This window comes from Rhinolophus hipposideros, assembly GCF_964194185.1.
Source record: "Rhinolophus hipposideros genome assembly, chromosome: 12".
NCBI classification, from domain to species: Eukaryota; Metazoa; Chordata; class Mammalia; order Chiroptera; family Rhinolophidae; genus Rhinolophus; species Rhinolophus hipposideros.
In genome coordinates, this window is record NC_138058.1 from 9,757,652 (window position 1) to 9,775,785 (window position 18,134).

The 18,134-nt window shown below is 43.9% G+C and overlaps 1 protein-coding gene across 2 annotated transcripts in view; it reads left to right on the forward strand.

Moving 5' to 3' along the window:
- Positions 1-10,744: 10,744 nt before the first annotated feature.
- Positions 10,745-18,134, forward strand: part of TBC1D8 (TBC1 domain family member 8) — a 98,757-nt gene continuing 91,367 nt past the window's right edge. Inside the window, exon 1 of one of the 2 annotated variants that reach the window (XM_081069229.1) lies at positions 10,745-11,051. In XM_081069229.1, coding sequence (XP_080925355.1) covers positions 10,925-11,051 — 127 coding nt within the window. In that variant the 5' untranslated portion in view covers positions 10,745-10,924. The remainder of the gene's footprint in view (positions 11,052-18,134) is intronic. The other variant, XM_081069228.1, reaches the window with a different exon arrangement.

Below are 18,134 nucleotides of genomic sequence, written 5' to 3' on the forward strand. Positions count from 1 at the left end.
AATAAGCACTTGAAAAGATGTTCAACATCATTAGTCATTAAGGAAATATTAATCAAAACCACAATGAGATGCTACTTCACATTGACTAGAATGGCTATAATCAGACAATAACGAGTGTTTGTAAGATGTGGAGCATATACTGCTGGTAGCTGCTGTGGTAAAACATTTGGCAGTTCCTTAAAAAGTTAAACAGAATTTCCATTTGATCAAGCAATTCCCAAAAGAACTGAAAATATACGTCCATGAAAAAACTTGTACATGGATGTTCATAGCAGCATTATTCATAATAGCTGAAAACTGGAGATAACCCGAGTGTCCATCAACTGGTGACTGAATAAACAAAATATGGTCTATCTATATAATGGGATATTATTCAGCCATGAAAAAAACAAAGTACTGGCACATGCTGCAGCTTGGATGAGTCTTGAAAACAGTATGCTAAATAAAAAAAGACAGACACAAAAGGCAACCTATTGTGTGATTCATTTATGTGAAATGTCCAGGATAGGCAAATTGATAGGAAAATTGGTGGTTGCCAGGGGCTGGGAGGAATGGGGAATAGGAATGACTGATGAGTACTGGGTTTCTTTTAGAATATTTGATGAAAATATTCTGGTATCAGATGGTGGTGATGGTTATACAACCTCGTGAATATAGTGAAAGATACTGGATTGTATACTTTTAAAAGGTGAATTTTATAATATGTGAATGATATCTCATAAACCTGTTATTAAAAAACTAGAAAATATGTATGTAGACATACAAATTAATGGCATTTCCAAAATGTAAATACAGTAGCCAACATATTGTTTTGTCCACTACGTTAAAATACTTTGGAAAATCTCCAGGCCATGTATTTCAGGTTCTGTTTGTTTGTCTTATTTTGTTTATTTTCTTGCTCCCCTGGTCTTTCTCCCCCCTTCCCTACACTGATGGTTCCTTCCCATTTTTCTCCTTTGTCTAGAGTTGTATCCAGAAGGTGTGTTCTCAGCAAACAGCAGGGCTCCTCTCACCTCTCCCCCATGCATCCCAAGGAGGGCAGAGGTCAGGGCAGAGGTGGGCTGTGGGGTTGGGGAGTGGGGAGTGCTGGCCTGTAGGTCTTTTGCTAAACTCTTTCTGCAGGCCTAAGCATGTGACCCATTGATCCGTTTTGCAAAGATTACATCATGTGGTCTCAGCCTTCAAAGAAATTACATTCAGAGGCACATAAAATGTGGATGATAATGTATATTTGGGGACATGGGACTGGAGGAGGGTGGGTAGAAGACATAATTTTCAATGTGTATCATTTTGTAGTTTGAGTTTTTAACGTGTTATGGATGGAATTGTGTCCTCCCAGACACCAAATTCATTTGTTTAAGTCCTAACCCCCAGTACACTTCAGAATGTGACTGAATTCGGAGATAGGACCTTTAAAGAGGTAATTATGTTTAAATAATGTCATATGGCTGTCATATAACCCAATATGACTGGTACCCTTACAAGAAAAATTAGAGACACCAGGGATGTGGGCACACAGAGAAAAGCCATGTGAGTACACAGCAGGAAGGCAGCTGTCTGCAAGCCAAGGAGAGAAACTTCACCAGTAACCAACCCTGCCAGCACCTTGATCATGGACTTCTAACTTCCAGAACTGTGAGAGGAAAAACCCAAAATCTGTTGTTTCAGCCACCAGTCTGTGGAATTTTGTTATGGCTGCCCATACACCATTGGAACATGTTTTGTTTTGTTTTGTTTTTCCCATTAAAGTAATTATGATAATACAAAAGAACTCACAATCTAATTTAAAAACACAATGCTACAGACTGAATATTTTTGTTCCCCTTCACATTCATATGTTGAAACCCAATCCTCCTGTGGTGGTATCAGGATGTGGGGCCTTTGGGAGGAGATGAGGGTGGAGTTGTCCAAGTAGGATTTGTACCCTCATAAAAACAGACTCCAGAGAACTCCCTCATCTTTTCTGCCAGGTTAGGTTACGACACAGTGAAAAGATTGCCATATATGAACCAGGGCTTGAGTCCTCACTAGACACCGAACTTGCTAGCACCTTGATATTGGACTTCCCAATCTCCAGAATTATGAGAAATAAATTTCTGTTGTTTATAAGCCACTCAGCCTATCGTATTTTTGTTATAGCAGCCTGCATGGACTGAGATCCTCAAAAGACTAATGAAGGAATGAAATGAGGTAATATATTGTTGATTATCAATGAATGGGATGGAGAGAGTCACAGTCTCCTTATTCCTGCTCTCAAGTGCCCCATCCTTTCACATGCCTTCCTCAGCCAGGCCTCCTTATTTTTGCTCACTCTATAAGCATTTGAGAAACTAAGTATATATCGGCAATTTAATACATCGCTTGTTTAGGTATGGAACCAGATAATGTCCAGCAGAGCCATAAGCCTTAACCTTTGGAGTTATTTGTACCATGGGACAGAAATTAATTTGCATTCCCACTAGACAAAAATCTACAAGTTAACCTCTGTCCCTATACAGACTTGTAGAACAGCCCTGACAATCAACTGCCAAGCCTAGCATGCTGAATTGAAAGCACACCTGGTCACTTCGTTTGCTCATTCCCAAACTTGTAAAACAATGTTCAATCCCTTAGAAGAGAGCTTCACTGCATACTGAACTGAGAAATGGGAGTTAGTGTTATCAGAGGCCCAAGCCTCCCTCGTAGTTAGTCGATGGTAGAAAATCTGTAGTTTTTGGTTACGCACCTTCCTATGTCCCCAGCAACTGATATAGATAATGTAAGGATGGCTGTGTGTCTTCTTATGGGCAAAGTGAGGAAATTATAGGCCTCAGCCATCCTGAATTAAATTAATCATTTCTGTCTCTAAATGTGATTTCTTTAAACTTGTTCTATTCAATTAATTTCTACTCATTCTTTAAAATTAAAAATTATACACATTATAGTACATAATTTTATAAGATATTGTTTTTAAACTTACAATAGCCCCTTGCTCCATCTCCTCTCCACCCTTCATGCCTGCTTCCTAGAGACCCCTTTCAACCTTTTTGCCCTTCCTTCTGCTATTTACTTCCCTATTTCTAAATAATAGGCTCATATTACTAATTCTTGATTTTAATGTAAGATATTATCAATTTACTTCCTGTTATGAAAGATGAGAATTGCCTTTTTTCAGTTATTTAGCTAAAGCAAGCATTCTGTGATGTTTTTTGATTAACCTAATATGTTAATAGCTAAGCCATAGTTATATAAGATTACATTTCTCTCCTTGTAAACCTTAATCCTCCTTGTGTTAAACATTTCCTCTTTTAAAAAATTTGCTTAGTTTTCTATGTATCTGATGCAAAGTCTTTCTCAAACTCTCTGCCACAGTGATCAAGTTCCTCTCAACCCAGTTCCTCTCAATCAGACAAGCTCTCAAGTTCTCACTGCCAGTATCAGGCAGGACTGCTGGACTTACCTTGACCCTTGTTGGGAGAGTTCCCTTTGATTCTCTATGTTGAGTTCTCTACTTCCCAGTTCCCATTTCCTCCCTCTTTTCTCGATTTACTCTCTTTCCACATTATTCAGTTTTTTCCTGAGAAAGTACATTTGGCAAGTGTATTTTTTGAAATTTGAAAAATGTTTTCACTTGATTAACAAATCATGCTTGGTTAATAGTTTGGCTGGGTATAGAATTCCTAGTCTCAGATCATTGTTTCTCAGATGTTTCAAGGTGTTTGTCCCACTGTCTTCTAGCTTACAGTGTTATTGTTGAGAAGTATAATATTGCCCTAATTTCTAATCTTTTTGTGATCTGTTTCTTCTCTTTGGAAGGTTTTAGGAGCTTCTTTTTATCCTGGATGCTCTGAAATAGCATCATGATGTGCCTTAGCGTTGGCCATTTTTTGTTTGTTGGACTATGTGCTTCAAACTGTGTCCTTAAATTTATCTTTCATTTAAAGTGGGCTCTTGTTAACATCAATAGGTATGAAGAAGTGAAAGAGGGAGGTTCACAATATATTCCAGTGAGTAACAATCAGAAATCATAACAAGGTGAGAGGAGGTACCCCACTCTTTTTTTTTTTTTTTCTTTTGGTACCCTACTCTTATTGGTCCAGTGATGGCTGAATGTGCAAAGAAAACATTTTTAGGTAAGATCCTGGGCTCTCAGAAAGAATAGTGTAACTTGTATCTTGGGAAAATTCTAGTTTATGAAGGTCCTTTCAACTGATCAAAACCCTTCTCTTTTTATTTAAGAAGGTTATTTTTGAAATAGAAAATGGATCCTGTATGAGCTGTAGATCAGCAATCTTTCAGAGCTAGAGAGTGTTTTGTCCTTTGATTTAATACTATTATGGTGTAAATGAAGGGATCATCTATTTTGAGAGCTATTAGTATACCGTGTTTCCCCCAAAATAAGACCTAACCGGAAAATAAACCCTAGCATCAGTTTTCAGGATGACATCTCCTGAACATAAGCCCTAACGCGTCTTTTGGAACAAAAATTAATATAAGACCTGTCTTATTTTCGGGGAAACATGGTAGGTTCTCTGCCTAATAAAGAAACGAAACAAACTGGTTGTAAAATAAGGAAAGAATTTAGAACAGGACACGGCTCATCTGTACATTTCCTAACTGTGTCATTTTCTTTGCCACGTGTACAGACTCACCATCATAGCTACTTGATACCATTTCTCAGATTATAACTCTTTTTTTTTTCTTTCTGATGCATAAAAAGCTAAAGGAAAACACAAGATTTCATCTTCCCTCCCTTGTTTTCCCATCTCTTTGGCCTCCACCTTGTGCCTTGTTTCTCAAGGGAGAAGAGTCTGATCTATTTGAGGCTGCACAGTCTCTGGGAGAGGGGTTTCTAAAGAGCTGAACACAAGTTGTATTTTGCTGGACTCTTCCCAAACATGTCAACATTCTTCATATAATTAAAGATATAGGAAAAAATGCAAGCAGAGGTTGATGAACTGTCCTAGATTACAGAGGGATCAGTGCACTGCCCCTCTGAAAGGGGATTCCAGGGAACTTCCTGATACAGTAATCCCTGAAGAAGGTGCTTTTAATGACTGTATGCTAAGTAAGCCACAGATCAGGAGAGACCTGTGATTCCTTGAGGGAAGATAGGTGTGGTATTGGTGGTAATTTGCTTTAAAATACTTTAGCACCGTTATATGGTGACATATATGTGTACATAGTTGGTTTTAATCCACACCCTACAAGACAGTGTCAGACACCCTAATTCTAATTATGAATACATGCTGTAGAGGTGTCTAGGGAGCACACAATCAAAAGCTCACACTCCAGCTGTCTTTCTCTCCAATCAAACCGAAAATTTGTTAATTAGCCCAATGAATATCAGAAAACTGGTGAAATTTGTTTTGTTCATGATAGAGACTTGGCCAATAATTAGCAAGCTCTTCACTTCACCCTCTGGAATGGCATCTAAGGCTTGAACTAAAAGGTCCTATGTCCAACTTCCGACTCAGAGGAGTCTGGTTGCCTGATGCCAATGCTGAAATTACTTTTAGGACATGGTTGTGCTTTTATCTTAACATTTAATGCCAGCTGTGGTTAGAGACCTAAGCCTTCAGCAGCTTATAGAACAGGATATAGGACTATATTGGGCTCTTTTTCTAATAAATGTTTAATACATGCTTGAATGTGCAGCAAAATTTGGTCTGTGACTTGCTTCCATTATCAGAAATTACTTGTCTTGAGTGTATGGGGAGGGGAGGAACCTATAGCCCTCACCTATCCAGTGGCTACTGACATTCACCAAAAAGAACCTAGTAGTTACGTATAACCAAATTGACCAAAGTCTGTTTTCAGTAGTGGTTCAATATAGATAGGTCACCATTTATGACTTACTATCCTCCTTTCCAGGGAATAGAAAGGAGTAATTAGTCCAGTGGTCTCTGCTCTTGTATGCTTATCTATGCTTGGGAGAATGCTGGGGGCAGGTCTTCAGTTTTCTGGATATGAAAGCAAATTCCAAACTGCAAGTAGAAAAGAGAGATGTCACAGGTGTGCTCAGGGCTGGGGTAGGATAATCCCAGAGGAAATGATACCATTTAAAAGAAGTACATGGGCCAAACCCTGGAATAGGCATGTGGCCTAGCTTATCTCATTTAAGACTTATAATATCTTTCCCCCCGCCTTCTTGGTCGTTGGAGGGCTGCTCACGGAGGCTCTTGCCAGGTGCTGGCAGCCCAGAGCCACAGAGAGCATTATTCACAATCTTAGCTGTAGAGGGTGCAGCCCATGTGGGAATCCAACTGGCGACCTCCGTGGCATTAGGAGCATGGTGCTCCAACCACCTGAGCCACCGGGCTGACCCACCTTATATTATCTTAATGAGACACATCTATCCTAGTGAAGAAACCAAAATTATAAGAGGTTAAACAACTTGCCCCTAGTCTCAGGACTGGGAAGTTTAGTAAAAGCAGAATTTTGAATCCGCTCACAGGTGTTGAATATAACACATTACATCTGGAGTCTTGGGTGAGTGCATATATTCATAACTTTTGCTGAATCCAATGTTGTCTTTATCCTTGGTTGAACACTCTAGATTCCATTCCAATACATGACGCTTAGCTTCATCTCAATACGTATTGGCAACATTCCAACTTCCTTGTTGGAATCCATCTCTACCCTGTCCCCAGCTGACCTTGCAATTGTCTTTCTGGGTCTGCAGTCAGTGAGGTGCATTGTGGGATGGTTTTGAGGACAGGCATCAATATGTGAGGCAAAGGCCCCAGATGAAGTCTTGAAAAGTCTTCATGTGAGTGAATGCTAATTTCCTCATACGTGCAAGGGAGTTGGGGCTGCCTCTGTAGCAAAGGGACACTGGAATTTGGGAGCTCAGCTTTTATTATTATTATTTTTAATATTATACAGTTGACCCTTGAAAAACAGGTTTGAACTTCATGGGTCCACTTATACGTCGGCTTTTTTCAATAAATACTTATACTGTTTTTGATCATCAGTTTGGAGTGTGTGGATGCTGGTGGTGAACTGTATGCATCGATCTACACCATTTTATACAGGGAATTTGAGCATCATGGATTTTTGTTTCTGCAGTGGGGTTGGGAGTGGGGGTGGTGGTGGTGGTGGTCCTGGAGCCAGTCCCCAACGATACCAAAGGACAACTTAAGTTTTGGCGGGTGAAAAGTTATACTTGCATTTTCAACTGTGCAGGGGTCAGTGACTCAACCTCTGCGTTAGTTGTTCAAGGGTCAACTGTATTAATCTTATTTGTTCCGTGTCTCTAGAATCTGCAATGATATTTAGGTTTTTGTATGTATGAAGCTCTATTTTGAATCTTCCTTTTTTCTCCCTCTTTCTTTCTCTTTCTGTTGATCAGTGTTCCTAGAGACTGTATTAATTTTTCAATATCCAATTTTTGAGCTTATCTGTTTTCTCTATTACACATTTGTTCTATTAACTTTTTAGATAATTTTTTAGATAATTTTATCAATCTGTTTTAATTCTGCGATTCCCTCTCCTATTTAAGCTCCTGCATTTAAGCTTTTTTTTAGTTGAGATATATAATTGACATATAACATTGTGCAAGTTTAAGGTGTACAACATGTTGATTTGATATATGTATATTGCAACATGATTGCCATTGTAGCACTTTTATTGTATCACGTGATTATCACCTTGTGTCCTCCCAAATATTCCCTATCGTAGGAAGTTTATGGTCCTACTCCTTCCCAATCAATGTCTAATGTTAGCCAGAGAACTGGCTTAGGCTGAGCACTTATTCTTTGCAAAAATTCTGTCACCTGAACAACTGTATTAGGATCTGAAGATGACCATTGTCTGTCCTGTGGTTACATCAGCAGAAGGATACATTGAATTTCGTTGTATCTGTATCTTGAGATGGGAATTTAATACTTCATACTTATCTTTTTTTTTTTAAGCTCTCCAGGACAGTCAGAAACAGCCACCCACTCTACAATCTTTGTAATTATCACTGTTGCCATAGCAATCAAGTACAACAGCAGCAAGAGCCCCCCAAAGCCCTGTCCTGCCCTTTACACCACCACCAGTGCTAGGTTGAGTAATCCTGCTGCCTCTGTATACCAATGATTACCATCCCTTTTGCTCCCTATGCATGCACAGATCTGTGAGTAACCCAGCCAGAACTCCATACTGAGGAACTCTGTTTCCTGGGGCCACTCCTGGCACCAGCCATGGTGCTGGCAAGAAACAGAATTCAACTCAGAATGATTCAAGACACTTGCTACGAAACAGGTGTGGGCTGCATTAGGCAGCCAACTGTATTAGTTTTCTAGGACTGCCAGAACACAGTGCCACAAATGAGTGGCTTACACAATGGAAATTGTCTCACAGTTGTGGAGGTTACAAGTCCAAGATCAGGGTAGTTGTAGGGTTCGTTCCTTCTGAGAGTGGTAGGGAAGAATCTGCTCCAGGCTCCTCTCTTGGCTTCTGGTAGTTCCTTGGCTTGCAGCAGCAGAACTCCACTCTTCACATGCTGTGTGCTTCCTGTGTGCATGTCTGCGTCCAAATTTCCGCTTTTTATGAGGACGCCAGTCATGTTGGATTAGGGCCCGCCCTAATGATCTCATTGTAACTTAACTAATTACATCTGCAATGCCCCTGTTTCCAAATAAGGTCATGTTCTGAGGTAATGGGGATTAGGATTTCAACATATGAATTTTGGGGGACACAATTTACTCCAAGACACCAAAAAGGGGTGATGAGCACCCAGAGATGAAGGACAGTAGGAAACTGCTACCACTTGTGCTAGTTTTTTCCACTGGTCTCTCCAGGTCCCTTTCCCAACCTTTCTGCTTTGCTCTGTGCCCAGGAGGCTGACCTCTACAGACTGGGTCCCTCGGACTCCCTTACCTTTTGGCTTCTATTTGATGTGGTTATTGGGAGGTACAGGCAGGAGCCTTGGGGTGGGAAGAAGGAGAGATCAGGGCACAGGACCCCACAGTACCCTTCCTTCGGCTTTCATATACCCCTTTCTGTGCTTTACTATTATACATTTTAATATTTGGCAGATAATAAGAGCTTAATAATGTTTAAAATATGGGTGAGTGTGTATGCGGATGGTTTCACTTCCAGGAACTTTTGTACATTTGATAATAATAGCTGACATTTATTGAGTGCTTATGTATGTTCCAAGTACTGTACTTAAATATATTAAACACTGGATAGTACCTATAAAAAAAGTACTATGATTATCTCAATTTCATAGTTGAGTAGACTGAGAATCACCGAGATTCCTGTCTTGTCCAAGGTCAAAGTTGCACAGCTAACTAGTAGCAGGAATGGGATTTGATGTAGGGCAGCTGGTCTCTAGAGGTGTGCCCTACACCACAGTGTCATCCATGCTCATCCATTTACCAGACATATCCTCCTTCCTTGACTTTGTGGCAAACACTCCTTTCCTAAGCAATGTTCTGTGGGGCTTTCTCAATGACCTCCTTGAGGAACTGACCCTTTATTCTGTTCATCCCCACTGTCCCCAGCATGACTCCCGAGGGGGCGGTGCCACTGAATGTTTCTGAAAGGAATATTTTCCTGCCACCCCTGACGGTTCTGTCTGCTTTTGTGCACCAAAATCCTGCTGGTTACAGCTGACTTCCTTCCTCAGTTTTACTCCGAGGAGATTTGTCAGTGGCCGGCCAGTTCTGGGCCACCGCTGCCCCCGCCTGCTAGGTGGGCAGTCCTGTTTGTCCTAGCACAGGGCTCTTTTTACCTGCCAGGTCAGGTCTGGGTTTCTGAGCTGATCCCTTCTGATCCTCCTTGGCTTCAGGCAGAGAGGTTTCACTCAGTTCCCAGGCGCCCCGTGGGGGATCTACTTTACTTCTACTTTTCAGTTGTGTCCTAATTAGCAGTCACATTTTATCAGGGATCCCTTTGTCAAAAGCCGAGGGACATTTTGGTGGAGTTTTTCTTGTCCTCTCTTTTGCTAGGGTATCGGATTGAACTGTCTCCCTGCAGAGATGGCCTGTCAAAGGCCAGCTGCCGTGTGTCTATTTCTCCATCAGCTTTGAGGAAGTATTCATTTTTAAAACCCTACCTCCACATTCCCTATAGCGTTTCCTCACTATCACCTACTCCGTATTTCCCAGGTTTTCATTTCTCTCAGAACAAACGTGGCTGGTTTCATTCCTGCGTAGGGGACCCGCAGGAGGGCCCTAATACCGGTATCTTCTGTACCCACGAGGGGTGTCCAGGGTTGAGTTTGGTCTGACACTTGCCTCAGGGTCCTACAACATCACCCTAGCCAGAGCGTCAAAAACGTGGGCTAAGCATTTTTTTAAAAACCGGAAAATAATTGTTTTTAATTTTTAATGCTATTTTGGGGTTATTTGTAAAAATGTTTCTTGTTACTTTCAGTGCCGTGTTATTCCACACACACCTGGGTTTTCTGGCGTGCATTCTGACCCCCCCCAAAGATAAATGCCCCCCAGGTCGGGCAACCTGCAGCCGTGAGAACAAGGAGGTTTTTTCCCCTCTCTCCGCCTCGGCTCAGGATGAGGTACCATCCCGAGCCGCCTCCCAGGAGGCGCGGGGGAAGGGACGAGGGTCGCGGCGCCCCCCACGAGCGCGGCGGGGAGCGGAGGGGAACCTGGCCGCGGGGATTATACTTCCTCTCCCCACTCCGGAACTGTGGGCTGGAGCGGCGGGGACTCGGAAACCCGGGAGGCGCCGCGGGAGCGGGCGCGGGGGTGGGGGTGGCCGTGGGCGGGGCCCGGGGGGCCGTGGGCGGGGCCCGGGCGGGTCTGTGGGCGGGGCCAGCGCGCGGGCTGCGCGGGCCGAGCTGCGCCCGCCGCGCTCCCGGGACGCTCCGAGCGCCGGCACCGGCGAGCTGCGGTCCCCGCCGCCTCCTCCTCCCGAGCGGGCGCGGCCCGGAGCGGCCGGCGGCGGGGCGATGTGAGCCGGGGCCCGCGGGCGCGGCTGGACCGCGGCGATGTGGCTCAAGCCCGAGGAGGTGCTGCTGAAGAACGCCCTGAAGCTGTGGGTGACTCAGAAGAGCAGCTGCTACTTCATCCTGCAGCGGCGCCGCGGGCACGGCGAGGGGGGCGCCCGCCTCACCGGTAAGGGGAGCGCCTGGGCGGCCGGGCGGGCGCCGGGGTCCCGGACCGCGCTCCCCGCCTGCCTGGGGCGCCGCCGCGCAGGTGGCCATTCCTCGGGAGACGCGGGGCCGGGACGGCCCTGCCTCGGGCTCGCTTTCCTTTCTTCTGCGTTGCTCTTGCAAGCCTCCGTCGAGGTGGTGGCGGAGGCGCTTGCGGGATCGTGCATTTTTCCGGGCCAGGCAGGTGCCTCCGCTGCTTGGCCCAGTGACCGTCTGGCGGCCAGATTTGGCTCGGGAATCGAAGGAGAAACGCGGTTTGGAGCGTGACCCACGGGAGCGAGGGGCTCCCCTGCGGGAGCGCGGGCCGTGGTGCGATGCCAGGTGGCGGCGGGGTGCGCCCCGGCCCTCCCCGACTTGGCCACCTGGACGCTCCGGAGGCTCCAGGTGGCGTCGCGGCTGGGGACACATGGCCAGTCCACGGCGGGGCGCAGCTCGGGAGGCCCTGGCATTCCGAGAATGGGGCCGGGAGGGCCGGGACAGTCTCCACGCCAGGAGGAGAAGCCGAGGCAGTGCGAATCCCAAGCTCATGATTTTAGTAGCAAGATGGAACAGGTCAGTTCCCTACCCCCCATCAGTTCGTTCCAAGGAATGATAAGAAGAAAAAACTCAGGCTTGTAAAATTTATGAAAAACAAAGCACTTTTTCTAAAAGTTATCCAAACGTCATTGAAAAATCAAGCATTTGGAAAAATTGAGGCCAGCTTGCATTAGCTGGGACACCTCTTTAAAGGGGCCAATAGGGGAACAATTGATTCTAGGGCACTTCTGGAATTTTCAGAGTTTTGGAGTCTGAATCTTAGGTCTTCTTCCCATCACATAACTCCGTATACAGAGGAGGAGACCAAGGCCAGCCAGAGCGATCAAGGTCGCTCCCTTGCACGGGTCCCTGGGCTCATCGCTGTTCCACCCCCCTCCTTTGAGGACAGTGTATCATAATTTTTGGTGCTGTAAGCACAGTACCTGGCCTATAAACGGTCTCCTTTCTGAGAGGGTGTGGACAGGGCTTGAAGATTTGTAAATGGAGAAACAGTAGGACTTTCAGTCCCGCACTGACTGGGGGACACTCTTGTGCCTGATGGAGATTCAGGCCAGCTTCCCTCCCAAGAGCCTGGTCCCATTGTCCAGAGTATCTGTGACCGGTTGCATTCCCAAATCAAGCGAGTCTCATATTGTCATTGTACCTGTGGCTTTGGCCTTACTTGGTGAGTTTGCTTTATTAGAGCCCTCTGTTGACTGTGAAAGGATGACATCTCCTAGGCAGTTGGACATTTTACCTTGGGGCATTTAGCTAGCATGCAAATAACATGGCTGTGCCGATTAAGCAACCCTGCGTTACTAAATCCACCAACGGGCTGCTCGTAACGGGGCCACTTCCGAATGTTATAAAATCAAAACTGATGTGACACAGGGCAGCTCCATGTGGGTGGGTAGCAGTTCTGTGAAAATCTAGAATTCCAATTTGGCAAGTTTTCAGCCATTTATTTTAAAGGTGTAAAACTTAAGAGTTTATGAAAACAATGGACACTAACATGTTTATTCTTACCAGTTCTAGGCTTTTCTTTGGAGAGAAGCGAGTAGAGATGATTAAGAAGGGTAGGAAATAAAATGTAAGGGAGCAGTTATGAAGAAGTATCTCCTTTCTTTTATTGCGATACTGAATCTGTAATTAGGTAGTAGGAACTTAAACATAGGAGGTCTCCATTGGCAGTTAGAGTACTCTGAAATGTTTAAAAGTTGCCCACCCTCAGAAATACAAGGTTTTGTTTCAGATTCATTCTCCTACTTACACACACACACACACACACACATACACACACTCCCTGTACACATCTCCAGTGTATTTTTCCCCATAACTCTCACTTTTTAATGTGTAATACACTTCTTTATTTTGTTCATTGTTTCTCCCTACTAAATTGTCTGTTTTATGAGGGCAGGTATTTTACTTAGCATAGTGCCTCCCCTATAGTATATGCTTAGCAACCATTTGTGGGATGAGCGGATAAATGATAAGTGCGTGAATAATGGATTCCACTTTTTTCTTAAAAGTCGAGTGGGAGTGGACGCCCAGCTTTTCTGACTGAGGCTGAGCTCATTACATGGAACCCCAGCATCCCCTCTCCCTTGCCGGCTTCCTGTTTACCTGGCAGTCTGACTGCTGTGGAAGGCTGGAGGGTGTGGGTGGGAAACAGACCTCCTCCGCCGCCTGTCTTTTTCTAGAGCTTTTCCTTTGAGGGGGAAGGATCATGGCACCCACTTCTCAGGTGAGTGGCTTCAGTGACTACCCACCTCCTGGGACCTGTCTGGAGGAAGGAATCCTGGGCTCAGGAGCAGTAGTGGGAGGCAGACACTTTTCCTCCAGTTAGAAGGTGGTGTGACTGATTACAGTATTATATCTGGTCTCCAAAGCCGCCCCCCCTCCCCAAGTGATTTTGCTGCCTGGAGAAGGGAGGAAGTAAAGTTACACTGTTTTCGCTTGGATACCGCCTCCAGCCTGTGGGAATATTTCTTAGAAAAGTTCAGTCAGGTCTGGGAGAACAAAGAGGGGGAGAAGTTAGCATTTGGGAGGCCATGGACAGAGCACACCGCAGCACTGCCCTCTCCCCCAGCGTTCTCTGCAGCGCTCCAAATGAGCAGCATAAACTTCAAAGATCGAATATCACCACCTAGATGTACCCTTCTGAAGGATGATATTTGTTTCCTGGTGTTTTATTATGTGCATTTCTGTATACTCTTGCAGTTCTTTTCCCAAATGGGCTGGCAGTTTAAAAGCTGTAATTTGAATAAAATATTGATGTTTTCTGCTTTCCAGAATGCTTGCCTTCAGTCCCTGTTGCTGTCATCACATTTGATGGGCTAACCGATTTTTTTAACAGTGAGGGTGAAGGGAGGACGTATGGGGTAGTACAAAGTACAGGCTTTGGAGTCAAAATCAGTCGGTTGGTTACAAATCTGGGCTGAGAGGCCTTGGACTAGTTTCTTCAATTTCTTTGAGCCTTAGTTATAACTCAGCCTGAAGACATGGGCAATAATGAAGCTTGTTTACTTTGAGGGCCTAGAAACTGTTTTCCACCTGGCAGTACCATTTTATGTTCTCAGCAGCAATGCACAAGGGTTCCAGTTAAAATAAGGACTAGAATTAAATAACATACATCAAAAACTTAATTGTGTTTGCCACCTAGTAGGTTTGAAACAAAAAGTTAAAAAATTGAATAACGAGGGCTTCTTGGAACAAAAGTGTTGTAAAGAAATTTGTATTTTTGTGAAGGATATAAAAACCATTCATTTCTGTATTAGAAAGGGCAGTGTTTGGTACATATAATTAGAAAATTAAATATTTAAATAGCAATTTGTGTTAAAGTCTTGCCTCAAGGAAAGGCATTTTGCAGGGTTTGATAATGGGGCTTCTTTGACCATGTTGAATCCTAGTAAAGAAAGGGAACTTCACCTTGGTGTTCCATGCATTGAATGAGAGTGGCCATGCCCAGAGTAGACCATCTATCTACTACCTTTGGAACAGTGTCCCAAAGACTGGGGCGGGGGAAACTGACACGAGGGATTCATGTGGGGTCAGAAGGACTCTGTCCAATGGTTGGAAACGGGTGCAGCCCAGCATGGATGTTGCTTTTTTTGGCTAGTCCGCCTCACGTTAGCCAGAGTCCTGCTCAGGTAGCTGAATTTGTTGGTGGATTTTGTCTCCACCAACAATAAAAATCTTCAGTTCAACAGGGCAAACTTTGCACTGTGTAGACCTTCCAGATATTGGCATAAGAGTCTTACATGCTTTGGTCTTGTTTTCCAAAAGCACAGTATGGAAGAAACCATAAATAAAGGAGGTACTTGCATTTCAGGAGCATAAATAGGGAGATTTATGTAAGTAAAATAACTGATAACATTTTGAAGGACCGATAAGCCATTAGTGAAAGCTTCGAGGTGTCCAACAGTTGCATTTAATGAGAGTATAATAAGGGCAATGTGTTTGCTAGATAATCAGACAGGGCACGGACTGTGTCACTTCAGGAAATAACATGAGGTACAAATGTGTAGATGGTGAGTCGTGGAAGCTTAGCCACTTCAACCCAATTGGGACTCTAGGAAGAGCTGAAAATGACTGAGAGGCTTGTGGCTTTTAGAGAATTCGTTTACTAACTGTGAAGCGATAGGATTTTATGGTCTTGACTCCACATCCTGGCGGCGTTGGATAAAGGAGATTATTTAAAATGCAAGTAGTAAGTCTGATAAGATTTTCAGCCCAGATTTTCCCTTTATTTTTAAACCTTGAAATCAACTGTACTGAAAGCAGCCCTGCACATATTTTAACGGCTCCTTTGTCCCTCACCACCTCTCAGGCTGCTTCTCCTTCACCTCTGCTCTTCAGCATGGGGGCCCTCCAGCGTGCCAGGCACCGGCTGTCCCCTCTGCCTAGGGTGTCCTCCCCCTGATGCTTTCCTGCTGCCCTCTCCTTTCCTTTACAGCGCTGACCACTGTTTGTCACTCTTTGTGGCTTTATCTGTTTCGAGCACACCAGCACGTGAGCCCCAGAAGGGAGGTCCCAGGATTGCGTCCCTCACCACTGTGCCTGCAGCGCTGGAACGGTTTCTGTCACCGGAGCACTCTTGATAACTATTTAGTGACCACATGGATGTCCAAGTAGAACTGATAATCGTGAACCTTGGAGGCTGAGAAATGCTTTGCCTCATCCTGGAAATGGAAATTATGCAGAAATCTGGAACAAGTCATAGAGTGCTGTTAGGCTGTTCCTCACGCCTGCCCTGCGTACTTGTAAGGACGAGTGGGCGATTGTCAGCTGCACCAGCCTAGCTGTTAGAGGCGCCCCTTAGGAGCCTATGCAGACCAGGAAGGATATCCCCAATACATCACCAGCAGGCTCACACAGCTGTGAGTCAGAGTCATTAATATTCTTGAACATTTGGTGAGTCTGTTGCACCAGATTTTATTTGTCTGCTTTTTTTTTTTACTTAAAAAAAATAAAAGGAAAAATCAACAACGAAATAAACAGCCCCTAATAAGATCTCCTTAGGAAAAGGTACTCTATTTTGTGATTGGTTTTATTCTGAATAAATATATAGTCACTAATAGAGAGTGGATGTTCAAAAATAATAAATGGGACAGCAGTTTGCCCGAAGTTTTTAAATATGAACTCTTTCATGTGTGTAGGAGTATGTAATGTAAATGTAAACAAGTAATAAAATGACATCACCTGTTATAAAAACTAGCATATTTTCAGTGCCTGAGAGACCTTGTGTGTTTTCCTGAGTACATTTCCCTTCCTCCCTTGTGGGCACTGCTATCCCGAATTATATGTTAATACTCCCTTGCTTTTATTTGTAGTTCTAACATGTTTATATGTATCCCTAATCAACGCTTTGTTTACTTTTGTATGTTTTTATAACTTTATACAAGCGAATCATACTTTATGGATTTTTTTGAAGCTTGTTTTTCCACCACCTTGAAGTTATGTTTTACATATATTTATGTGCGTATTTATACCAGGGGTACCAAAACCAAAATGTATACTCATGACTTGTATTCATCTTTTGTTATCGGTATATATTGAGTATTACAATTTTAATACCGTTTTTTCCTTTCTTAAAACGTATACATTTTTTTGGTACCATATGTGTATGCAGTCACCCCTCAGTCTCTGCGGGGGATTGGTTCCCCGAACCCCCCATACCAAAGCCCCTTACATAAAATGATGCACTATTTGCATATAATCTGTGCACATCCTCCCGTATACTTCTAATGTTAAACACTGAAACAAATGTGAACTTGATATACGTTGAAAAAAGATGAATAAAAACAAGTCAGATTGTTTTTTTCCAGCCCACTGATTCAGCATCATAGATGGCGGGAGGGTCTCATGGTCGCTCAGGGTGCTATGGGGACCCTGAACAGAATGCCCTTCCATCCCAGGGCCAACCTCACACACCCAGACTCACTCTGATGGGGACCGTGTAAACAAGCCAGTCTCATGTACACAGCTCTGGGATGTGGGAGTCCCCGGAGAAGACCCACGCAGACGTGGGGAGGACGTGCAAACTCCACACTTACAGTGACCTTACCCGGAAGCAATTCTTTGTCTTATCAATGTTATAACAAAATGACGTGGAACAAAGTGACGTTATTTAAGCACCTGCTGTATCTATTTATTCATTCTCCTGTTAGTAGAGATTTGGGTTTCTATTTGTTCTTTTGCTATTACCAGTCATGCTGCTATGAGCATTCTTGTCTAATGTTCACACGTGTAAAAGCGTCTCGAGAGAGTATTCCTATGAGTGAGCTTGTTGGGCATATCGGCTTAAATGAGCTAGGTGGTGCTGCAGTAACAAACATCTCAGGGGACTCCGTTCATTTCTCCCTCATGCTGTACATGCAGTGTAGGTCTGCAGGGGTCTCTTCTCCTTGTCGGCACTCCAAGATGGCCTGATGCTCCATTCCTAATGCCTCCGTGGTCACCATGGTATGGGGACAGCCGTTTGATGAATCTCATGCTGGCCCTTAGAACTTCCACCTGGCAGTGACACCAGTTCTTTCTATTCACATTACACCGGCCAAAGCGTGTCACAGGTCTCTGTGTAACCTCAAAGACTTGGGGACATGCCATCCTACTATGTGCCTGGAAGGAGAGGAGAGCTGGGATGTTTGTGAACAGCCCCAGGACTGGGTTATAGGGATGTGCATTTTTGCTTTTCTCCATCCAGATTGCTTCCCAAAGTGATTGTGCCAGTTTACATCTGGCAGTGGTGTGTAAAAATTCCACAGTGACACATCCTCACCAATACTTGGTATTGTCAGAGATGCTATTTTTCAATCTGGTTGGTATTAAAATAGTATCTCAGCACCACTGTGATGTGATTTTCCTTTATAACTCGTAGAGATGAAAATCTATTGATTTGTTTATTTTTGTCTTGCCTTTTGAGAAATGTTTGTTTCGTTTGCCCACTTTTTCCTTTGAGGTGTCTTTTTCTTATTTTAGGAGGTGTGTGTGTGTATGTATACACGCATGCACACACGTATCTGTTCTA